Here is a 26283-nt window from a genome sequence, read left to right on the forward strand (position 1 = left end):
GTGGGCATCAGCTGCCACAATACCAAGAGTGGAGAGTGGGCATCAGCTGCCACAATACCAAGAGGTGAGAGTGGGCGTCAGCTGCCACAATACCAAGAGGTGAGAGAGGGCAATGCTGCCACAATACTAAGAGGTTAGAGTGGGCATCAGCTGCCACAATACCAAGAGGTGAGAGTGGGCATCAGCTGCGACAAAATACCAAGAGGTAAGGTAGTGCATAGACTTCTTGCTAAGACTAAAGAGAGTGCAAAAAGGGAAGGCAGGAGGTGTGAGAGGCAGAGACAGCAGACACAGGGAGGGAAGGGTGAGGGGGAAAGGGAGGGGAGCAGGGGGGAGGTCTCTATTCACAAAGCCCCTCCAACCGCAGAGGGAGAAGGAAGGAGAGAATAGAGATGGGGACAAAGAGAGGAAGAGAGTGATGGCAGAGGAGAGCGATGCAATCACATCTACATGAGACCATGAGAGTGCAGGCATGGAGGAGACAGACACCATGCATCAGAGACTGCAGGAAGCCCTGTGACAGCCATTGACAGTGCCTGCCAACCCTCAGAGACCCCCCCTGTCTACACATCAGAGACCGCATCAGAATTTATAGGATGAGAAGAGACTGCAAAGAGACAGTCCAGATCAAGGAAGTGACAGCAAGAGACTGCTGCAGGGATCTTGTGACAGCTCCCCATCATGGTAAGTGTCCCAGGACACCTCCCACGGATGTGACTCACCCCACCCTACCATTCCCACCTGCCCCCTGGTATTACTAATCCAATGATTGCAGCCCACCCCCTTGGCAGTGCCCACACCATGATGTACCAGCTGGGCCAGAGCCTGGGAGGCAAGAGGTTAAATCCCCTCCTGAGCTGATGCCATGTCTGTGTTGGTGATGAGGGTGAGGTCTGCTGTGGAAGATGAAGGAGGCCTCTGTGCTCCTCTCTAGCTGCCCCTTCCATTTATACCTGGAATCAGATGCACATGGGAGGATTTGTACCCAGTGCTGATACTTGTGTGACAGGTGCAGGGATATGGCCTGACATGAGCTAAGATGGGACATAACAGCTGATATAGAGCTGTATACATGTAGCATCATGTAATATATCTTCAGTGTGTGATACAGAGCTGTATACATGTAGCATAATGTATCCACAGTGTGTGATACAGTGCTGTATGCATGCATCATCATGTAATATATCTTCAGTGTGTGATATGGACATGTATACATGAAGCATAATATATCCACAGTGTGTGATACAGTGCTTTATACATGTAGCATCATGTAATATATCTACAGTGTGTGATACAGTGCTAATGCTTGTGACAGGTGCAGGGATATGTCCTGACATGAGCTCAGATGGGAAATAACAGCTGATACAATGCTGTATACATGTAGCATCATGTAATATAGCTACAGTGTGTGATACAATGCTGATACTTGTGTGACAGGTGAAGCTATATTGCCTGAGTTGAGCTCCGATGAAAAACAACTGCTGATATAGAGCTGTATACATGTATCATCATGTATATACAGTGTATGACACAGTGCTGTATACATGTAGCATCATGCAATATATATTCAGTGTGTTGTATCTACAGTGTGATACAGTACTGTATACATGTAGCATCATGTAATATATCTACAGAATGTGTGATACAGAGCTGTGTACATGTAGCATCATGTAATATATCTACAGTGTGTGATACAGTGCTGTATACATGTAGCATCATGCAATATATCTTCAGACTGCGTGATACAGAGCTTTATTCATGTAGCATCATGTAATATATCTACAGTATATGATACAATGCTATATAGTATAGCATCATATAATATATCTACAGTGTGTGATTCATTGCTAAAGTGTAGCATCATATAGTATACAGTGTGTGATACAGTACAAATATAGTGTAGCATCATATAATATATCTACAGTGTGTGATACAGTGCTGTGTACATGTAGCCTCATATAATATATCTACGGTGTGTGATACAGAGCTATATACATGTGATACAATGCTGTATACATGTAGCATCATGTAATATATCTACAATTTTGATGCTTGTGTGACAGGTGCAAGAATATGGACTGTTATGAGCTCAGATGGGAAATAACAACTGATACAGAGCTGTATGCATGTAGTATCATGTGTCTACAGTGTGTGATATAGTGCTGTGTAGTGTAGTATTATATAATATATCTACAGTGTGTAATAAATTGCTTTATAATCCTTTACTATATCTACAGACTGTGATACAGCACTGTGTACATGTAGCATCATATAATATATATTTAGTGTGTGATACAGCGCTGTACACTTGTAGCATTATATATCTACAAAGCATCTTGTACTGTTCTATATATGTGTAGCTTAATATATCTACAGTGACTGGTACTGTACTATATACTTGTAGCACACATATATCTACAGAGTGTTCGATACAGCACTGTTCATGTAATATATCTACAGTGTTGGCTTTGTACCATCCATGCAAACAGTCTGTTGGATGAGGAGTATATACTATGGCTTTGCATTGGCTGATTATTTACTGTGTTGTGTATGTAAATGTAAGGTTTCTGCAGGATGTTTGTATACAACGCGATGCTTCGTGGTGCATATGGTATACACTATGTTGTTTATATAATGTATATGGTCTATCTATCTATCTATCTATCTATCTATCTATCTATCTATCTATCTATCTATCTATCTATCTATCTCATATCTATCTCATATCTATCTCCCATCTATCTATCTATCTATCTATCTATCTATCTCATATCTATCTATCTATCTATCTATCTATCTATCTATCTATCTATCTATCTATCTATCTATCTATCTCATATCTATCTATCTATCTATCTATCTATCTATCATCTATCTAATATCTATCTATCTATATATCTCATATCTATCTATCTCATATCTATCTATCTCATATCTATCTCCCATCTATCTATCTATCTATCTCATATCTATCTATCTCATATCTATCTATCTATCTCATATCTATCTATCTATCTATCTATCTATCTATCTCATATCTATCTATCTATCTATCTATCTATCTATCTATCTATCTATCTCCTATCTATCTATCTATCTATCTATCTATCTATCTATCTATCTATCTATCTATCTATCTATCTATCTATCTCTCTCTCTCTCTCTCATATCTATCTATCTATCTATCTATCTCATATCTATCTACAGGGAACTTGAAATTGCATTTACAAATCAGCGTTGTTTCATGTGAGTGCAATGCTACATGGTACCTGCCATTTTCACAAGCCTGAAAATCGCATTTTTCAATAGAAATAATTAAAAATATTGCATTGCACTCGCATGAAACTCACATTTACATGTTAGTGCAGCAGGAACTTTTTCTTATCACGTAGGGAATAATTGGCGATTTCTAAACAACATCACCCAAAAATAGGACATGCAGCGATTTTTCAATTTCACACTATTAATTAACCCATTGAAATCAATAATTGTCCCACAAAAGTTCCGTTTATATCATAATCAGATGAAATTTGTATTGGAAAATTGCATAAATGCACCGTATCTCATCTATCTATAGGTGCTTTTACACAAAACCATTATCGTTCAAAAAAATCGTTGGATCGTTTAAATTTGAACGATAACCATTCAGTGTAAACATGGCCAGCGATGAATGATTATTTGTTTGCTTATCGTTCATTTTATGCAACCCTCAAAATTATAGTTGGCTTGTTAGCTAATCATTCACACCGATCATTCAGTCATTCTCATTCACTGGTACACTGAACGATCTGTACGAGTTTTTGCTGCGTTTAAAAGCTATCTATCTAATATCTATCTATCTATCTCATATCTATCTATCTATATAATATCTATCTATCTATCTATCTATCTATCTATCTATCTATCTATCTATCTATCTATCTCATATATATCTATATAATATCTATCTATCTCATATCTATCTCATAGCTATCTATCTATCTCATATCTATCTATCTATCTATCTATCTCATATCTATCTATCTATCTATCTATCTATCTATCTATCTATCTATCTATCTCATATCTATCTATTTATCTATCCTTCTATCTCCTATCTATTTATCTATCTATCTATCTATCTATCTATCTATCTATCTATCTATCTATCTATCTATCTATCTATCTATCTATCCCATATATCTCTATCTTTCTCATATCTATCTATCTATCTATCTATCTACCTATCTATCTGTAGTGCATGCTGTTGCAATGTGATGGATTACTTCCCACAGACAGTGGGTGATGGGCAAGGAGGGACACAATGGATGATGAGGCTTGGGTCACCCGGTGGTTGAGGGGCTCATAAGTCACTGACAGAGTATTGTATTCCTCAGCAGGTCTTCTGTATGATGTATACTCTCTTATCATTAACCGCCCTGTAAACGGTCATATTATGTGCGGCTCAAGGTTGGCATGAAGAAGCCGCTTTAGCTCTGTACTGTGCCAGCTCAGTTCACAGCTGTGCCCCACACAAGAGGCTTTCTGGTCATCACATCATAGGAGGCTTTAATGTGTAATCCTGAAGAAGGAGGAGGAGAGATGTACAGAGGATATAGAGCGAAGCAGCGGTAAAATAATGAATGCCAGGCACGGGAATGGGCATTATTACTTATGGAATCCAGCAGTAAATCCTTCGGTTAGACCCAGCCTGAGGCCTTATTCACACAGGCGTTTTTAGGTGGCTAATTTAGCCGTGACAAAAAAATCGCGACCATCTGAAGCGTTGGATTCCAGCGCATTCATTAAGATGCTCATTTTTTAGCTGCTTAAAAAACGTTACGCTGGAAAAGATAGAAGATCGGCGACCGAATACGGCGAGCGATTGTATACACAGCTGGAAAAAATGGGTCTTATCCGATATTTCCGGCAATATATGTTGGTGGCTCTAAAAGGTGAACAAAAAGGGAGGGGAGGGAGTTTAGGAGCGGCTAGCGCTGCGAAAACATTACAGGTGCTTCTATTTATAATAATCTTTATTTGTATACAAATAAAGATTACAAAAAAAAACACGCAAACATGCTCCCATTCATTAAAATGGGCGATTAAGTCAATTAGTTTCATATAGTCTAATATGTGCTGCTTTCATGCGTAAATGTGCAGGAAAATAAAGCATGCGGCGTATTTTTATGCACAAACGAAATGCGCGCGCAAAATATACACAAATACGTTCGCGTACCGCCAATGTGAACAACTGAACGATTTCTCATTTGACCGAGCCAACGATGTATCCGTATAAACAGGCTTTATGAGCGAACGCTGACATTGTTCGCTTGTTTAAACGAGAAATTATTTGGTATAAATGGACCCTTAGGGCCTCTTTCACACGTGCGCGAAAATCACACGTGTAAAAAGCGTTCGGCTATTAGAACCAATGGTTTTCTATGGGAAGGTTCAGATGTTTTTTGCGCGTTTAAAACTCCTTCATCTGAACGTTCCCATAGGAAACCATTGGCTCTAATCGTTTTTTGCGCATGTAGGCCCCCGTGTGAAAGACGCCTAAACAATGCTTTTTTTTGCGCACACATCGTTGTACTTTACTGTACTTTTGTGGCGCACGAGGGCATGCTCATTTGCATGTGGGAAAAAATGCACCACATGAAATGGCTAATTAGTCCAATAAGTTCCAAATGTGTTCTTTTTCTTGCGCAATTCTGCAGCTTTTAATGCTTCTCCTAGCATATTTTACGTGTTTACGTGTTTACAGATCCCCATTGACTTCTATGGGAACGTTTGCTGCGCATTTTCGAAAAATATTGCGCTTTTATTTTCTCAACCGCAACGCGCAGAAACACTATGCGCATGTGAACGAACCCATTGAAATCAACGGGTTCTATCCTCTGCGTAGTCAGCATACACATACGCCCGCGTGACGCAGACCTCCCCATCGTCTAACAAAGAGGCTCCGACAATAAGATAATAACAATACCTGAAATACAAAGAAACGGAGGGAGGGGAATGCTGAACCGGATGTTGCCTTCTTGCTGAAGCGGTCAGACAGTCCCTTGATCTCCGGATCACAACTTCCCAGAAGTGATGGGAGAAGTTTTTGACATAAAACGCCTCACATCCGCTGGTAGATCGCACGTTCACGAGTGCGATATCAGGCCGCGTTTCACGGCCCCCTATAGCTCTCACCTCTGTATAGGAAGCTTATGGGAGCCCCAAAACTGCCTAGTTGCTGTAAGGGGCAACCAATCAGGGAATTCCAGCCCAAACCTCACATACTACCTCCGGAAAGGGACCCACAAGGATTCTAATCTCATGGTGATCCCTCTTGGCGATCTGGGATCCCTCCTTTGTGTACAATTGATAAACGGCCCATCAATTCATTAGGCACATGTGAGTGGTATAGCTAGGAGATGCTTGGGGGGCTGGTGCTGTCAGGGGGCCGCCACCAAGCCGCCCTGCCTAGGCCCAAGTGTTCAGATAAAGCAGTGAACTGGTTGATGGCCCTGATGGAAGGCCTAAATATGACTCTCCATGAGGTATTGTGAAATATACAGGGCGGCCGCGGAAAACTAGGCCCATAGCAACCAATCACAGTGCAGCTTTCATTTTACCTCAGCAGTATAAGAAATAGCAACCAATCACAGCGCAGCTTTCATTTTACCTCAGCAGTATAAGAAATAGCAACCAATCACAGCGCAGCTTTCAGTTTACCTCAGCAGTATAAGAAATAGCGACCAATCACAGCGCAGCTTTCATTTCTTATACTGCAGAGGTAAAATGAAAGCTGTGCTGTGATTGGTTGTTATTTCTTATACTGCTGAGGTAAACTGAAAGCTGTGCTGTGATTGGTTGTTATTTCTTATACTGCTGAGGTAAACTGAAAGCTGCGCTGTGATTGGTTGTTATTTCTTATACTGCTGAGGTAAACTGAAAGCTGTGCTGTGATTGGTTGTTATTTCTTATACTGCAGAGGTAAAATGAAAGCTGTGCTGTGATTGGTTGTTATTTCTTATACTGCTGAGGTAAACTGAAAGCTGCGCTGTGATTGGTTGTTATTTCTTATACTGCTGAGGTAAACTGAAAGCTGTGCTGTGATTGGTCGTTATTTCTTATGCTGCTGAGGTAAAATGAAAGTTGCACTGTGATTGGTTGTTATTTCTTATACTGCTGAGGTAAACTGAAAGCTGTGCTGTGATTGGTCGTTATTTCTTATGCTGCTGAGGTAAAATGAAAGTTGCACTGTGATTGGTTGTTATTTCTTATACTGCTGAGGTAAAATAAAAGCTGCACTATATAAAAAAAGATTATTATTAAAGGATCGGCAGTGGGCTACGTTTCAGTGGCCCACCCTGTTTTTTTTTATCACGGAATTGCGCAGAGTATTGCATGCGCAATTACGCACCCCCTATAGATTTTGGGGACATTTGGTGCGCAAAACTGCATAAAAATAGGGCATGTTCTATTTTTATGCGTGCGCAAATATACCCGTGTGAAGCCGCACTTATCGTTTGTCATTCGGTCGTTGGCTTGTGTTTAGGGCTCCTTCACATTGGCGTATTTATTATTTTGCGCATGCCTCAGCGCAACTGATTTGTACTACGAATGAGGCTTTTTAGCTTGCTTTTCTTAGGGCTCCTTCATATGGGGACCTACGTGTGCAAAAAGTACACGCTTAAAAAAATTGCGACCATTAGAGCCAATGGTTTCCTATGGAAACGTTCAGACGAAACAATTTTAAGCGCGTAGAAAAAAAAAAAAAAAAAAAAATCGCACCTAAAATAATGGGGCGCGCGTGATTGAAATCCAGCAACTACAAATCCCTGCTGCGCAAAAAGATCGTACCTGACCTATCCGTGGTGCGAGCTGCGCAGGAGTTTCCATAGACTACTATGGGAGCGGGATAACACGCAACACGCAGTTGTGAACGGGCAATTTCACTGCTAATTAAACTCGGGACTTGATAGCTGGAAATCGCCCCTTCACGCTATTTTTTGCGCAGTAAGGGCGAGCACCCACTGGCGTTTGCGTTTCCCGCGATTTTTCCGCGCGTTTTTCGCGGCGTTTTCGCAGCTTTTCCATTAATTTCCATTGACTTTCATGGGTGCATTAGGAGAAAAATAAGGACACATATGCAACTGACAGTTCCTATGTTAAAAACACAAATGCAACGCAAAAAAAACGCCAGTGGACAGGAACACATGTTATCTCTATGCCTGTGCAGGAAAAACGCAAAACGCAGGTAAAAAAACGCCAGTGGGTGCTCGCCCTTAGTCGCAATTTTTTGCCCTGGTGATTACGGTGTGGGGTTCACGCTCGTGTAAAAGAGACCTTAAATAGCTATTTAGCCTGATGAGATCCAGATGTTTTTTTTTAACAGAATTGCGCAGCGTATTGCGCTTTTGCACGTATTTTGAGTGTGAATTTGCCCTCCTCCTATAGACTTCTATGGGAACCTTTGGTCTGCAAATGCGCAATAAACAAGTGATGCTGCTTTTTCTCCACGATCACTAAATGTGCGCGCAAAAAAGAAAAGTACGCATTGAAATCATGAGTTCCAGTCTCTGCTCCTGCAGACGGGCGTATGCGTTTATTACACATGCGTCAGTGCAACGTATTTGCCCTACGTATGAGGCTTTGTTGCACACGTACCAGTGCAGAGGAGCACGACCTGATTTAAATGGCTATTTAACCTAATAGAATTCCAGATGTGTACCTTTTTCACGAAATTGCGCAGCGTATTGCACACCTCCCATAGACTTCTATGGGGACCTTTGATGCGCAAATGCACGAAAAAACAGAGCAGGTCCTAATTTTTTTTGAGTGCACAAAAAAAGGAAACCAATGGATTTTATTTTCTGCGTATTGAGTGCGCAAATGTGTGGCTTTGGTTGTGACTGGAGAATAAGATACAATGTAGCCCACACACGTAGTACACAATGAGTAGTAGCAAAGTGAATGTAAAGATAATCGACATTTACATAGATTTATACGGTTCCTTTGTAAGGCATTTACATAAATGGCGCAATCACCGGTTCGTCGAACAAAAATGGCTAGAAATACAATCGCTTATCCTTCCGGCCCATAGTATTAGAATCATTGAGCTTCTTTACATCCCCAACATCTGGAGCTTCCTGTCCCTGGAAATCATGTCTAATGTACGGCTCATCCTGACTGCTGCCATTGTACACTGTGCTTCTATGGAAGCCTAACCCTTTCCCTGCTGTGCTCCTCTCTCTAGGACTGGTGACAAGTCCTTGCATGGAACCGACGACTTAATGCAAAGAAGAAACTGAGGTCGGCTGCAGGACTTCCGGGTTCTCCTGTTCAGGATATGACCACCACTATGCAAGCCTTTCACTTTAAGCAGTTTGCCCCTGAGCCGGGGCAGGACTGGCCTCCCCCCTGTGAACAGGAGATAGAGCGCAGGTACCAAGTCGTTCCTTCGGTGGTCTGCGCGATGTGTTGCCTTTTTGGAATTATCTACTGTTTCTTTGGTGAGTAATTGAAATTATTTAAAGGGACCCAACCCCTATAATGTATATTTAAATATAACTGAGGGATGATGGGTAACATATACTTGCCATAATATGAATAGATACATTTTTATAGAAGCTGCTGATATCAGTCCTGGAGGTTCTCCACACTGGAGATACGTGACATAGTGTAGTGATTATGAGGGCCAGGAGGTTTCTGGACTCCCGTTGGAAAACTATACAGTCAGGCCTCCTTCAGATGGACGATTTTCAGCAGCAAAGTTACATGCATCAAAAAACCGCATCTAATAGAACCAACTGGAAACCTTCAGATGAACAATTTGTGGCCACGTCAAAAAAATAAGCACCAAAAAAGATAGGATATCAGCGGCAGAATTCAGCAACTGAAATTCCCTGCTGCATGACATAATAGGTCTTGACAATCGCAGAAGCCTCCAAAAACTCCTATAGGAGACTATGCGAGGCGGCCAGCAAAGGGTGATTAATTCCCCAGCAGTGTAGATGCCTGGGTATCCCTGCAAGGGAGAAGAAGGAATTCCCCAGCAGCGGGGAGAGAGGGGTTCCCCTGCAGGGGAGAAGAAGGAATTCCCTGGCAGTTGGGAGAGAGGAGTTCCCCTGCAGGGGAGAAGAAGGAATTCCCAGGCAGCGGGGGGAGAGAGAGGTTCTCCTGCAGGGGAGAAAAAGGAATTCCCAGGCAGTGGGGAGAGAGGGGTTCCCCTGCAGGGGAGAAGAAGGAATTCCCAGGCAGCGGGGAGAGAGGGGTCCTCCTGCAGTGGAGAAGAAGGAATTCCCCAGAAACAGGGATAGAGAGGCTCTGGTACAGAGTTTGAAAAGCCAGCAAAGGGGAAGAGATTCCCCTTGTTTAGGCGCAACTACTCTCCGTGCCGCTGAGCATAGTTGCGCCCACACTTGTCGAAATAAGCTCTCAGTTTGTAAAAAATATGAAAATACACCCATTTAAATGGGCCCTTATTATGTAACTTGACTATCTGCGCCATTCTTGGCCATGTCTCAGTTCCAATGAGTTTATCATCTGCCTCTTCTGTCCCTCCAGGCTACCGATGCTTCAAGGCTGTTATGTTCCTGACGGGTCTTATGTTTGGCTCAGTGGTCATTTTCATGCTATGCTACAAGGAACGGGTTCTTGACACACAACTAAGTGTGGAAGCCAGCGTGGGCATTGGCCTTGGGATTGGTGTCTTATGTGGCTTGGTGACCATGCTGGTGAGGAGCGTGGGACTGTTCATGGTGGGCTTACTGCTCGGACTGCTAATAGCCATAGCCACGCTGATTGTCATGGAGCAGTTCTACCACCCGCGCACTGTCTGGGTACCGGTGGCGTTACTCCTTGGGATTGGGATGCTGTTTGCAGTGCTGACCTTACAGTGGCAGCGCTTCTTCACCACACTCTCCACCGCCGTCTTTGGCAGTGCCATCATGACAGTGACTGTTGATTACTTTATCGAGCTCTTTCTGCTGGTGCAATACGTGTACCAGCGTATGAAGGTGGACCCTCCGCAGCCCATGTGCTGGTACAGCTGGGTTATTCTTGGCATCTGGCCCGTACTTAGTTTACTGGGAGTCCTGGTCCAATGGAAAGTTACAGCAGAGGGCTACTCACACACAGAAGGTAAGTGCCCAACTAGTTTTTGTTATTTAAAGGGGAAGTGTACCTAAAAAGTTAAATCACGTTTTAATGTTAAACATATTTTTTATTAAGAATTTTGGGTGACTTTTTTTTCAAATCTTCCATGCCATTATCTATATTAAAAGCAATCTTAAAATCCTGCAGTTCTCACTCTGTCCACTAAGCCTAATAATAGTCTGACTCTTCCGATTCTGTAGAGATAACTTCTCAGTCATGATCTCATTATCATCACAAGCAGGATTACAATGTAATCCCTATATATAAATAACAAAGCATCCACCATTTACAATAGGTGATGCTCACAGCTCCCCTCCTCCCCTCCCCTCACTGCACAGGTTACAGAGCATACTCACAGCACTTTCCCATAGAAGTCACTGGGGCTCCTCCTTTCTCTTGTGTCTGTGGCCCATGAGGCTGCTGTAAACCATATATTTAAATGCTATTAAAGGGAAGTCAGCTACCTGAACCATGCAGGGATTGAACTTGAAACATTCAGGTCGTGAGCGAGAGCTTAGGACTGCATTTCTGCTGCCTTAGCACTCTGTGCCACATGAGGCACTTGTTACAGTAGTTATTTAAATTATTTTTAAATTTGGCAAATAAACCTAATTTGCATAAAAAGACAGATTTTTTAATTTGGACTATTTGAAGTTGCTTTTTTTTAAGCAAAATTAAATTTAGAGGATGAACTTTGTCTTCAAAGGAGGTTTCCTACCATGATAGTAGTTTTTGGCATGGCTGGGGGATCCTGAGACATCTGTAGCCTGAATCTCTCGCTTTAGGCCTGTAAAGTGGAGTGATCATACCTCAGCACAGTAGTAAGATATTGCAAAACAGTTTTCTCATTTTTATGCATTTCTTCTGGGAGGTCTCCTTTAACCTCACCAACGTTTGCTCTCATTAGGACCCTGGTCATTGGCGTAATACATACAGTGAAGAAAACAATTTATCCCATGAATATAACCCAGAGCAAAAAAAAAATTACCTTCATTTTTGTGTTTTTCCTGCATCGTAAATTCTAATAAATGTTGCAATTAATTAATTAATTTGCAGAAATGCAATTAAGTAGTACTAGCCTGTGTGTAATGAATCGTTGTTACACCCTGGTGGATTCCTGTACACCCAGCAAGGGGATTTGCGGAATGGTAATTAAATTTAAATCTGCAATGTTGTTTACTTCATTAAAATACAAATAACGGCCCTGTTACATGTAACAAGCACCAATCAACAAAGCGCTCTATCTATCAGCGCTCATTTACATTCATGGCACTGGTGGAGAATCGCTGGTATGAGGACGGTTGGCTGCATGTCGTTCTGTTCACATGAGATATATACAGCTGACCCGCCAGAACTGTTATGCTTGCCAGAAAGCCGCGATCAGCCCATTGTTGTCCGTCGTACAAAGCCTGATGATGGAACGATGATCATGTCAGAAGTGAATGATGATAACGGTACCATCATTTTTTAACAGATACTCCGAGGCAAAAATATCCTGTTTACTGTGCTTCCTGCGCAGTATGCAAATAACAGAAAATTAGTCTTCTCCTGCAGTGGTCTGGGCTCTACGCACCTAGGTATGTCTAGGTATGTCTAGTCTATTTATGACCCTGTGGGGCATTGCAAGATCATCTGTGCCTGCACTGCACTAGTGAATCCAGCACATGTGCAGTGACTCTCTGTCGGCTGTCCACATCATAAATGGCGTCACGTACATGCACCACATCCCCAATTGCACCACAGGAGAAGTCTATTACAATCTGGCACATGCATGTGATGTCATTTATGATGTGGATGGCTGCCAATGAGTCACTGCATATGCACCGTATCAACTAGTGTCGCCGAGGGGCAGAGTGTCTTAAAACACGCGGTATCTTGGAAGGACTGAAGAAGGTCAAGAGAGCCAGGACCACTGCTGGAGATGATCCACTCATTGGATGGATTTCAGCATACAATAATCCAGCAAAATCTGTTAATCTGACATTTGCTTCCTGGCAATATATTGTGTAACAACACAAGACCAGAAGCTGTAAAACTCGACAATGTTCATTTTCTCTTAGGCTCCTTTTAGATGAGCCAATTCTCGTTTGGACGAGCGAGTGACGTTACCGCGAGTTCATTCGCTCTCATGCAACCTGTTTAGATAGTCCCTGTAGAAGTATGGTTTTTATGCCTGCATTAGGCTTCATTTACACGAGCACATAAATGGCGACGTTTTTACGTCCTGCCAATATACGCGACCATGCTTTACAATTTATCCGTTCACACAGGCGAATATACGGCGCGTAAAAACGTTGAACTGGGAAAAATGGAACATGCGTGACCGAAATACACGCCGACGCATATACGCTGGGCAAAAAGATAGTGGAACTATATTTTGCCCGATATACGGCTGCGGCTCCCATAGACTCCTATGGGAGCTAGACAAAAAAAGGGAGGTGGAGGCATTTTAGCAGCATGCAACGCTGCAAAAAGCTTACAGGTCCCCCTGTATAGGCATTGGAAGGGATCCCGAAGATTTTTGCAGAGCGAGGGTTTCCGGAGTGTAACGTATTTTTTCGCTTTAAAATTATGTTCACAGTCGTGTGAATGGGTGAGAAAACGCTGTCAGTACATGGCAATAAATTGCGCGGACGTGAAAACGTAACAATGCCTATGCTCATGTAAAAAAAGAGCCCTTAAATGAACGAGGAACGTAAAGTGAACGATTCTCATTCACTTTCGCCCGTTTGAACAATAATTGTTCAGTTTAAAAGCACCTTCAAGCCTTATTGACACGACCGTATATAAACAGCTATTTAGCTGCATCCAAACATGGCGACCGTCTGAACTATTGGACTCCAATGTATTTATTCAGATGAGAGATTTTTAGCTGCGTAAAAAAATTCCGCCAGCAAAATAGAACATCAGTGGCCGCTTTCAGTTGCCGATTTTATACGCTGTGTCCAATGATGGGTCTTGCCCTATCTTTGGCCAAGATACACTGGAAGCTCCCATAGACTCCTATGGGATCTGGAAAAAAGGGAGAGGGAGGGAGTTTAGCTGTGTCCAACACCGGTAAAAGAAGACAGCTGCTCTATTTAAGCATCAGCAGTCATCATGAGGATTTCTGCCAATTGCGGGATCTCCATCCGTGTGAATGGCAGAAACTATGCAGCTAAAGACTGGGACTTGATTGCGGCTATTCTTCATTCCTGCGATTTTACAGCGCGTACGGGCGATCGTACCTACGCATCCGATTGTGTGAAAGAGCCCTGGGGCCTCCTTCACATAGACGATCTTCTGCAGCAAGTTACATGCTTAAAAAATTCTCCCTGCAGGGGAGAATAAGGAAATCCCTAGGAGCGCGTTGCCATGGTTCCCCTGCAGGGAAGAATAAGGAATTCACCAGCAGCGTGATGCAGGGGTTTCCTTGCAGAGGAGAATAAGGAATCCCCAGCAGCGGGGGAATTCCTTATTCTCCCCTGCAGGGAAACCCCGGCCTTATGCTGAGATGAAGGGAGTCCCCGGTGATGAAGGGAAGCCCTGAGGGAACCCCCTTCTTCTTCGCAGCAGGGCTTCCCTTCACTGAAGAGAGAAAGATGAAGGTGGATGCCCCGGGGACTCCCTCCATCTCTCTCTCTTGAGCAGCACCCCTTTTCGGTCAGTCCCAGCCGTGTGAACGGCCCTGTCCCTCACAACTAGCGCTGCAGAAGATCTTCCATTTAGACACTTTTTTAAAAATTTTTCACCAAGCTAATAGCTGCATGATTTTGTAGCCTGTGTGGATGAGCCCTCGGTGTAGATTTTCTGGCGTTACTGTTGATTCAGGATTACAAATGAGATAATGATTCCCATCTAGATTGAGGATTGTGATAATCGCATTAGGTGTTTAGATTAATTCTGCAGGTAGAGCAATTGTAAGGAATTAGAGAAAGGTGGATTTGCAAAAGGTCCCCCTACATTTCAGATGCATTAGCCATTGGCCGAACGCTGACTGCTATTCGTTCCTGCTTCTCCGTATACATGCACACTTGGCTCGGATGGTTTGTCCGTGGTGAGATGGAGAAAAGCTGCAGTCAAAGATCCGGCATGCTGAAATCCACCTTGTCTGATCCTTCTTTCACTTGACATCTGCAGTCGGAGGAGAATCTGTTGACCCCCTTATAACACTAGAAGTTGGCCTTCTAGACTTTGTTAACTTTTCCTATTGATGACCAACATTATTAGTGATATATAATTTATGCCTCATCGCATTCCATATGTACAGAGGTGTAGGGGAGAATATCCCAGGACATACGGCACCTCGTAGATGAATGCCATGAGCTCCGTGCTAAAACCCTTCTTGAGATTGAAGAATTCTGACATTTCTCCTAATGTTTGTAGAAACTGATGGTAAAACTGTCATTCAATAAGTGGATGTGCGCCCTTGAATTTTATGCTTAATATGTTCTTATACCTTCATAGCTGTCAGATCGTAGATTTTCTTATTCAGCCCCCCAAATTCATTACATAGACACAGTCAAAAAAATGAAATTCTGCCTGCTTGTAGTCACCACTAGAGGGGGCTCAGGAGCACACTGTATACTGTTGAACTTGGGGTATTTCAAAGATGGGGCTTTTTTTTCTAGTTTTCATTCATCTACTGGATTAGTGCAAACTGATTGCCCGGCAGAGGTCCAACTGCTGGGACCTCCACTGATCCTGAATGTGGGGTCCCGTTTCCGCCTCTTCTAGTCACTGCTGAATCACTGCACTGACTACTGTGATCTCACATCAAATATAGCACTGGCCGTGCGTGAGCTCTACTGCGTCATTGATTTGATAGGGCTGATGGAAGTAGCTGAGTACAATTGGATGGTTCATTACGACCGTTGTCATACCTATTATAGGTTGCTTACTCGATCGAGCATTGCCCTTAGCGAATACCTGCCCGCTCGGAAGAAAAGGTTAGGCTGCCGGGGGCAGGCGGGGAGCAGCGGGGGAGAGTGGGGAGGAACGGAGGGGAGATCTCTCTCTCCCTCTCTCCCCCCTGCTTACTGCCACAACTCACCTCTCACCCGCGCCGGCAGCCGAACCTTTTCTTCTGAGCAGGCAGGTACTCGCTAAGGACAATGCTCGATCGAGTAATTGTCCTTAGCGAGTATGCTCGCTCATCTCTAGTCCTAACTAAAGCATTAGAACATGACTTATTTAGTAAATGAATTTGTTATGTTAAACATATTTTTTATGAATTTTTGGTGATTGTTTTATTATGTTTGATGCTACAATCTATAGTTAAAAGAAATCCTAAAATCCTAGTTTTCACACTGACTTCAGAACCTAATAATAGTCTGACACTTCCTCTTCTGTAGAGAAAACTTCTGAGCAGTCATCTCATTATCATCACAGGCAGGATTACACTGAGAGGTGAGACACGCACATGGATCAGTTTCAGTGTGAATCCACATTAGATGGGAAAATGCAGCGATCTGAGCGACTTCCGATGAGGTCTGGTCATCGGAGCAAGACTATCCGAGGCCGAGATTTTACTACTAACCACGCGGGACTTTCTCATGTAATGGTGTAGAGAGTATACAGAGAATGGCGTGATTGAGGAAAAACATTCAGCAAAAGAGGATCCTGTGGACAAAAGCAAATAGTCGCCGAAAGGGGTCAGAGGAGGATGTCAGGATTCGTTCTGTCCAACACATGCGGAACAGTCAAAAGCAGCCAAATGCAACGTATCTCAACGCACAACCTATAACTCCTTAGTGAATGGACTATAAGAACAGACGACCAATCCCAGTGCCATTGTGTCTAGGAGAAACAGCATATGTAAACTAAGGGGGAAAAAACTAGGCGATGACTAGATTTCTGGAAAGAACATAACTCAAAGTCAAGAAAGTAAGACTTGGCTTCTCTTTACGAAACCAGTAATGATATGTTGTAGGGCTTATTCACATGTCCGTATATCGTCTGGGTTTTCACGATATATGTGATATACGGTGTCCCTTTCTGCAGGGGGAGGAGGCGGGACAGGACGGAAGCAGTGCACTGAGCTCCCGCCCCCTCTCTGCCCCTCGCCACTATTTGCAATGGGAGGGGCGGAATAGGGGGGGAGCTCAGTGCACTGCTCCTGGCACGTCCCCCTGCAGAGAGGAACAGCGTATATCAGCCAGGCGTGACAACCCGACCGATATACGCACATCTGAATAAGCCCTCAAGATGTAAATCTCTTCCTCAGAATAAAGCCCCATTTAGACACACCGATTGTCGCTCAATACTCACCCAAAAGCCATCGTGTTAGCGATAACCGTTGTGCCTAAATGCTCGGCCGTCATGCAGTTATCGTTAACGATTCGCTCATCGTTGTCTTTCAGTCCCCTTAAAATCCGTCATTTGGCAGTTCGCTTCTCCTTTGGTTAAAATGACATTCATTCAGCGATTTGAGGGGAGTGTTTAATTGTTTGGCAGGGGTACATTCAGCCAGGTAAAGGCGGAGTGATCGGCTGTCATGTGTGATCGGCTGTCGGGAGGACATTTTTTTCCCTAAATACAACTGCAGATTCTTTTAGGTCACTAATAGGTCAATACACAAAACTACAGGTATTATTGACACGGATGACCAAGAGATCATTTACATTCCCATGACAAAAATGCCATCCTTTGTACCGCCTAGTTACTTTCATATAACTCTTTCGCAATTCCTTAACATAGATCTCTTTTATATTAAATACATCTAGTTTCTTTCTGTCACTGCTAAACAGCCAGTTTTTTTCCTAAAGACAAGATAGGCGCAGCCGCGATTTTCACGAGCCGATACAAAGAAGCTCTTTTTCTCCCTTCAGTAATGCACACGTCTTTCAAACAGGCTATCAATATACAACGCCCATCCGCTACGTCCATTTTCTAACTATTTTCATTAGGTTAAATGTCCGTCTTTAAAAGCAAAACCAACACTCACTTTTGATCGTTATAATAAATTTTGAGTGATAATCGTTGTGTCCAAATGGGCCTTATTAGAGAGTGTAGTACATTTAACAGTGTAGTACAGAGAGTGTAGTACATTTACACACAAAGACATAGATAATCTTTCAAAGGATTGAAAGATTGAGTTTTAGTGATCATTTTGCATAAAGTGTTAATGGACACTAATATCCATTAGCACTTTATCAGATTCATTTGTGTGTAAATGAGCCTCTAGGAGCTGGTCTGAGCTCTGCACACAGCTTCTTTGTTCTCCCAGTCTACACTGTAATCTCTGAGTCCAGTGGAGAACACAGCGTGTGGTCTGTGTTATCTACTCTCCAGCTGAAAGATGGATTTTAAGCTCACCTTAAAATCATCGTTCAGCCGAAAAGTAAAAGATGGTAGTATTTACATGCAATGATTATCGCTCGTATGCCATCGCTTGAACACATTTTGGGCGATATTGTTGCATGCAAATGGGGCTTTAGTTTCTTGACTGAATCATGTTCTTTCAACAGGTGGCGCCATCACCAAGTTTTTTCCATCCCTGACTCACATATACCAGATGCCAATTGCACAATTTGTGGATGGTGAAACTTTGTCTGAAAGCACCTCCCTCAATGACATGGGGCATACCAATCATCCACCACGCATATAAGCCACGTACCTTGCATTAATCCATTTTTTCAATCCTACTGTTTGAGCTCTGCCCTTGGTTTTTTTATTTTCCATTAAGAGAAACAGAAAGATGAGACTCCAGCAGGCAAAAGAGCGCAAAAGTTGTATCACAGAGCAGTGGAAAAACATCTCCTGGTCAGATGACTCCAGATTTCTGTTGCACCGTGCTGATGGGAGGTCAGAATTTGACGCAAGTAGCATAAATCGATGACTGCTTCCTGTTAGCTGTTCAATTCTATGCACCTCTTGGTACCTCACAACATGTTGGGTGATACTGCCTGCAGCTCTTCAACGGTGATGCTGTACAGGGGCGTATCTATAGAGGATGCAGGGGATGCGGTTGCACCCAGGCCCAGGAGCCTTGGGGGCCCATAAGGCCTCTCTTCTCCATATAGGGAACACAGTACTATAAGTAAAGCATTATAGTTGGGGGCCCTGTTAGAGGTTTTGTATTGGGGCCCGGGGAGCTTCAATTTACACCTCTGATGCTGTGGATAGTGTTCGTGATGTTCTCCTTGCGTTCATCAAGGGTATGCGGATTATTGGAATGCACGTTCTGCTTTAAATTTCCCCACAGATAAAAATCACATGTGGAAAAGTCTGGGGAACGTGGCGGCCATAACCCTTTGCTCATAGCTCACTGTTCCGTAAACAGTTCATAAGCTCGTGCCACTGAGTCAAGGAAGGTGCTGCATGTTGCTCCATCTTGTTGAATTATATTGTCTTCCGTCAGTTGGTTGTAAAACTGTTCAAACGTCCAGATAGACCACAAAATTCACATTTCATTTGAGAAAATTGGGCCCGCTCTTCATGTTCCAAACGCCAATTTTCCGCGTGTGCAGTGGTGTTTCAGTATTCTGGTAACTTGGATTCTGTACAGTAATGGCTCCAAGAGTCCTCTAGCAATCCAGTCAGCAACCAGGTATAGTTAGGCCGCTTTCAAACGCACAAGCTCACATGAATATGAACCCGATTCTTTTGAAGTCGCAGCATGTCCTATCTTGGCCATTCCCTTGGAACGCCTCACCAATTGTTTTCATTGCATTGAACACAATGGGGAACACTTGCCGATCCTTTCAGCCGCGTTGGAGGATCGCTCCTTCCCTAAAATGATGCGAGACGTTTTTGACACAAAAACGCCTTGCATCCGTGGGGAAATCGCACGCTCCCAAGCGAGACATTGTGTTAAGTTTAACCGCCCAATATCACACTCGCCCATGTGAAATTAGCCTAATTTACACATTTAGCTTTGCAGAGCTTTATCAGCTCTTGCACACGTTCTTCGGTTTGGTTTCAGCAATCCCCGACACGTTGTTCGTGATACACCAACTTGCTGGGATAGTCTACTAGATCATTTTCGAGGTCTATTTGCAATCAGCTGCTGAATGTCATGGATGACTTTGGACATCTGGACTGATGGAGGCCTCGGTTTCTTCATATTTGTGACAGACCCAATTTGGCGCCATTTCTGAACCAGGCTCTTAGTACAACGTTTAGCAGGTGGTTTTATACCAGGGTACTTGTTGGTGAAGGCCTCTTGCGTTTGGTCCACTTCACACACAGCCTTCCACAATAAATATTCACTTTTGCAGGAGGACAGATTTACGAAGGCTGTCCAACAGAAAATCTGTCTTCGCTGCCCGTAGAAACCAATCGCAGCGCAGCTCAAATTTTTTTATACTACTAAAGTAAATAAAAGCTGCGCTGTGATTGGCTGCTATGGGCAACAAAATGGATTTTCTTCTAGACAGCTTTCATAAGAGTGTGGTGCCAGGCTTGTAGGCAGGCTACTTTATGGTGGCCCAACCTACACAAGATTCTGTCCGGTAGAACAATGGAATGTGTTTCACTACCTAGTTTTAATTAATAAATAATACATACAACATACATTCCCTTTAATACGTACCTGAGTTTTCAACAAGTTTTATAAAATACACCAGGTTCTCCTTATCCACCTTAGGCAAGAGCCTAAGCTCTTGCTCACGACCTGAAGGTTGGGAGTTTAATCCCCACTGGTTCAGGTAGCCGGCTCAAGGTTCATGACTCAGCCTTCCATCCTTCTGAGGTAGTTAAAATGAGTACCCAGCTTGATGGGGGGCGGGGGGGGGGGGGGGGTTAATAAATAAATTATCTGAAAGCGCTGCGGAATAAGTTGGTGCTATACAAATAACAAGTCTCTGCCGCTTCCTACTATTGTTTCCACCCTGTTTCATGTCTGTAAGTTTTGATTTTCTTACTCATTTTTCTGCTGTTTGCAATCCAGTATCATGGAGGGGGCGTGTATCAACCCTAGCATTCTGCCTGCAGTTCCCTGTCCTGCACTTCCTTACCTTAACCTCTCATGCTACATTGCACAATTTGTGGTCCAGTCAGCAAGGGGGCAGTATCTGAATGCCCACCCCTCTGCTTTCCATAGACGATCAGGCATTTCAAAACATTCTGGCCAAATGGTTAGTAAATCCATTATAATGGTTGTGTGTAATGTGTGTACACACACATCCACATGCAGGAGAGACAGAGACCGTGGAGATCCTTATTACAGTGTCTGCAGATCTGTCAGCCTGTAAGGGCACAGGAGTTACCTGCAAAGATATCCCCTGCCCCTGTTGCTATGGAAATATCCTTGTGTCATTGTTACTACGAAAGCTCTGTACCTAACAACAGAGAGTGGATTGCAGAAAAGCTGGAAGGGAGACCTCTAGTGGCAGCCATTTCAAACATGATTTACAGTGGTAAAGCAGCAACATTTTTAATGCATGTATATTACAGAAATGATAAGACTGAGGCAGAGCTCACACGAGTGGGTCGGTATTGTGTACCAATCTCCTGTACCAATCTCAAAGATAGGTCTTGTCCTATCTTTATCTTTATGGGAAACTCCCATAGACTCCTATGAGAGCTGAAAAAAAGGGGGGGGGAGTTTAGCTGCATTCAATGCTGGAAAAAGAAGACAGCTGGCTCTATTAAAGCATTAGCAGTCATTCCGGAGATTTCTGCCGATACGCTGTAGCCGCCCGTGTGAATGGCAGAAGATATGCGGCTAAAGATCAGGACTTTATTGCGGCAATTCTTCATTTATGCGATTTTTACAACATGGACTAGTGAAAGGGCCCTTACTGAACTACTAATGGTATCTACCGGAGCTCTATGTCTTGCATTAAGTAGAGAAATACCAGCAAAGGATAAAGGTGCATTTGACTTCCTGGAATATTTTCTTAATCTAGTACATGGGTAATATTGGACGTATTCCTAAAACGAGAGCATTAATTCACAATCACAATCCCATTTTAATTAGTCTTTACACTCCAGCGGTCTCTCCTGCTGCTGCGGGTGACTTGTGGATTTTCAATTTGCAGGACTTTGTCTGGGTCCCTCCATATTGCTCTGTTATGGCCCCCCCTCCCGACAGCCCTGATAGCATCACTTAGTAAGAACTGATAGAAGAGGCGTCAGCACGCTGCATAAATGAGATAGCGCTATCTCTCTGATGGGGACTGACTTAAAAGGTGTTTTATCACAGTGATGATTAAATGAAAGCGACTGTGGAAAACGAACTTACACACTCAGATATTCTCCATCATCAGACGACCGGCCCTATTATTCATTAGCGCTATGCCTCTCTGCCTAGAACAGCTCCTGCTTTTCTGATGATCTCTACCATTTTCAGTTGGTAAACTGTGGAATGGGGTGTGGTTTAGATGAGGAGGCGGGGCTAAAAGGGGGTTTCTTGGGACTTTAATAGCTCCTGCTGCAGCCAGTTGTCTTAAAGGGGTTGTCGCAAGTTATAAAGTTATCTCCTAGCCACAGGAAAGAAGATAACTTCATGATCGTGGGGGTCTGACCACAGGGACCCCCAGTAATTTTGAGATTGGGGGTCCTGAAGGTCCTCACATGAATGATAGATATGAGTATAACTTTATAACCCTTTAAGTGGATTGTTCTACTAATGACATTTATCCCTTATCCACGGGACAAAGGATAAATGTCTGAGCACTGGGGGTCCAACTGTAGGGACTTATGGTTACGACCCTTGTCACCAAAAACACTGGCCAAGGTAAAAGGGAGCATGGTTTAGGGGTGTGGTTGGGGCATGGCTCATCACACCGTATGGTTATACCTCCATTATTCTAGAGTCTCCAGTAGTAATAGTGCCCCCTCTCAGTGGCCCCAATAGTAATAGCGCCCCCTCTCTGTGGCTCCAATAATAATAATAGTGCCACCTCAGTGGCTCTAACAGTATTAGTGGCCACAATAGTAATACTGCTCCCTCTCAGTGGCCCCTATAGTATTAATGCCCCAGCCAAAAGTAATAATGCTCCCATCACTGGCGCTAACCAATAGTAATAAACCTCCAGCGGGGCAGCTACCAACCCTGCAAGCCCTTTACCTCACCCAAGCTCCACATTCAACCTCTGGGCCAGATGCTGCTGCTGCTGTATTCAGTGATCGCCCTGATTCTTGCTCCTGGAGTCTCTCTTTCAGAAGGTCCAGACTCCTCCTCTCAGCATCTGCCCTGCGTACACTACGTGCAGGAACACAGATGCCAGGAGGTGGAGTCAGGACTTTCATTTAATACTAAGGCGGCATCTGCACCAGAGACACTGTGGTGAGGAGTCAGGGCTTCACTGAATACAGTAGCAGCATCCAAACCAAGATGCCGTGGGGATGAGTCAAGGCCTTCACTGAATACAGCGGTGCCATCCAGACCGGAGGCAGAACTTGGGTGAGTTAAAGTGCTAGCTGACAAGGTTGTTGCCCAGCCGGGGCGGGGGGCTCGCAGCAAGAAATTGTCTTTTGACGGGCGTTAACATGGCCATTAAAACCTGAGTAACGGCACTGGCCTCAAGAGCAAACAATCGGCTAGTTGGAACCCAGTTGAGACCTCCAGCAATGCCAAGATGTATGAGAAAAGAGCATCAGTGCACATGTGTGACCACCGCTCCATTCACTTCTATTGGACATGTGGAGGTCAGTGCACTCAGCAATATACCTCTGTCCCGTAGAAGTGAATAGAGCGATGGATACATGTGTGCACTGATGCTTTCATGCATCGGTCTTGGGATCACTGAGGATCCCAGCGGTCAGATCTCCATTGATTTAATATTTTTCCCATACTCACAAGAAAACCATCCCTCCCGATTTCCCATATACATGAAAGTTTGGCTTAGCTGAGCATGTGGGTTTTTAATGAGAGAAGGGAAAAGCCAAACCAAACACCTCTGATGGTCGTCTCTCACCTGCGGTAAAAAAGATTGGATATATTAAATTCCAACTTGCCTCATTTTTCTTTCCTCCGGCATCTTTCATTGGAGAAGAGCCCGGACACCCCGATACACAGCTGGTCCTGGCCAAAATCGTTGCCTGGCCTCCTGTGTATGGCCTCCTTTACAGACACCGGACTGAGAGGAGGATAGAGAGGGACATCATCTTCATTCAGAATATTTATTTATATGGGAGAGGTTACAATGGCGCCACCTATCACAAGGTAGCATTCCTACAAGCTAAGAGGAATTAAACATGGTTTTCTACATTTTCTACATTTACTTTTCCTTCAAAGCAGAGGGCAGAGTCTAAAAAGCCAGTGCAAGACACAGGGATATGGATCAACATGGTATACCCTGGGTATCTTCTGTATGTACACCAGGTGTAGATTATACATCTTCCTCCACATACTGATGCTTGCCATGCTGGTATAACCTAGGTATCCTCTGTATATAATTATATATGTACAGCTGGTATAAGTTATACATCTCCCATATATAGTGATATGGACCATGCTGGTATAACCTGGGCATCTCCTGTATATAATATCAAAAAGCAGAAAATGAAGGCAGCACTTACAAGATAAAAATTATCTTTAACCCTTTCCAATCCACTGTCTGACATCTAAAGACATTATGATTTAAGGCTGTACAGCTCTGATGTTGGAAGACATCCGTCGGGGTTCTCTTACTTTATGTTGCCAACCTCTCTGCTGTCAGAGCCTATCCAACATGTCATGCAGTACTGGCTTTAGCCAGCAGATAGCGCCATTGTATAACAGCAGAAAAAGAGTAAGCCCCCTAGGAAAACCAGGATACAGATTGGATTGGAAAGCGTTAATTCACCGATGCAACATTTCAATCCAAATGACCTTTCTCAAGCATTGTCAATTGGACTGAAAGTTTGCACTGGTGAAATAATTAGGAATTTTATGTTTGAAGTGCTGCCTACATTTTCTGCTTTTTGATATTATTGAAGGAACCTAGGTTGGTTCCTTTGAAGACGTCGCCCTTACTCCAATTGCCTATGTGCTGTTTCGTTTGTATTAACGTGTTCTGCATATAATAGATGCCATGTTAACCTTTTACATTGTTTATTTTTACCTTCCCAACAGTTATCATCAGTCGGCAACAGCGCCGGGTCCAACTTATGAAAATAAAGCAGAGAGAGGAGCGCAAGGAGAAAAAGAAGAAGAAAAAGAGACCTCACCATCATCATCCTCACCCACAGCACAAAACACCGCATCCACCTGAGCCAGCCTTTAGAAGAAAACCCACTCCTATTCGACGATTTGATGGCGATGTGATCTCCCCAGTGAGTATTAACAATGTAATATGTCCATTAAAAGGGAATCCCACCCAAGTCTTGATCTGGATTATAGTTTTCTCCAGCAGGTTTTGGGGTATTTTGTAGCTTCCGAATTGTATCGTGTGCACACTTCGTGGAGCAAATCAGACACAAGCTATCAGCCTCATATCCAAAATGGCTCTCTGCCCAGAAACAGCCAGACAGGGCCTTTTATTGTACAGACACACAATGGGCGTGCAACAGGTTTCATCAGTAACATATAGGATTCTCATTTGTCGGATCATATAGAATCCCCCCTCCTTCCTGCCAACCTTCTCTCAAGTCCAATGTATAAGCAAGTCTTTGTCTCACAAACATGTGCTCGAACCTGAAAGTGAAAGTAGATATCTCTTTGTTGAAGAAGATACTGTGTGGGGGATGGGGAGGACTGGGAAAACACTCAAGATGAATACATAAGCAATAACATAACACTGTGATTTAACTCTTTCCTTATGCAGCAGAGTTTCACATTAGGCTGAAGTCACAAAACACACATAATACGTCTAGTGCAAATCGATAGACATTTTACACCAACCAATCATCATGTCTATCACAGTCTCATAACACATGCGTGAAGAAGTTAGGAACCTCTATGGAAAAAAAGTGGCCCACTTGTTTGAGGCATTCAGGTGAGGGACTATAATCTCAGCAATGACCAATGTCTCATTGGTCTGTGATGTTTCTTGAGAAACCGAATCACTCAAATGCCTGTTTCCTGGTGGATCCACCAATAATCTGATATCTATGGAGGCCGTGCGGGTGCGTGTCAAACAATGTTTGCTATGTTTGACCTAGAGTTGTAACTTGAAGCTCCTGGGCTCTCATGCAAAAAGTGTAATAGGGCCTCTACCATGTGTCATTTATAATACTGGTGTCTTCTTAAATGTCAGAGGGACCTTCGGGTCTGCTATGGCACTAGGTCCTTGGAGCTGCTGC

At 43.4% G+C, this 26283-nt stretch overlaps 1 protein-coding gene across 2 annotated transcripts in view; it reads left to right on the forward strand.

Moving 5' to 3' along the window:
- The first annotated feature begins 367 nt into the window (after positions 1 to 367).
- Positions 368 to 26283, forward strand: part of TMEM198 (transmembrane protein 198) — a 30274-nt gene continuing 4358 nt past the window's right edge. Inside the window, exons 1-4 of one of the 2 annotated variants that reach the window (XM_066575527.1) lie at positions 368 to 684; positions 9230 to 9485; positions 10540 to 11115; positions 25115 to 25314. In XM_066575527.1, the coding sequence (XP_066431624.1) occupies positions 9323 to 9485; positions 10540 to 11115; positions 25115 to 25314 (939 nt within the window). In that variant the 5' untranslated portion in view covers positions 368 to 684; positions 9230 to 9322. Of the gene's footprint in view, positions 685 to 856; positions 887 to 9229; positions 9486 to 10539; positions 11116 to 25114; positions 25315 to 26283 lie in introns of those variants that run through there. The other variant, XM_066575528.1, reaches the window with a different exon arrangement.

This window comes from Eleutherodactylus coqui, chromosome 8 (assembly GCF_035609145.1).
Source record: "Eleutherodactylus coqui strain aEleCoq1 chromosome 8, aEleCoq1.hap1, whole genome shotgun sequence".
NCBI lineage: Eukaryota > Metazoa > Chordata > Amphibia > Anura > Eleutherodactylidae > Eleutherodactylus > Eleutherodactylus coqui.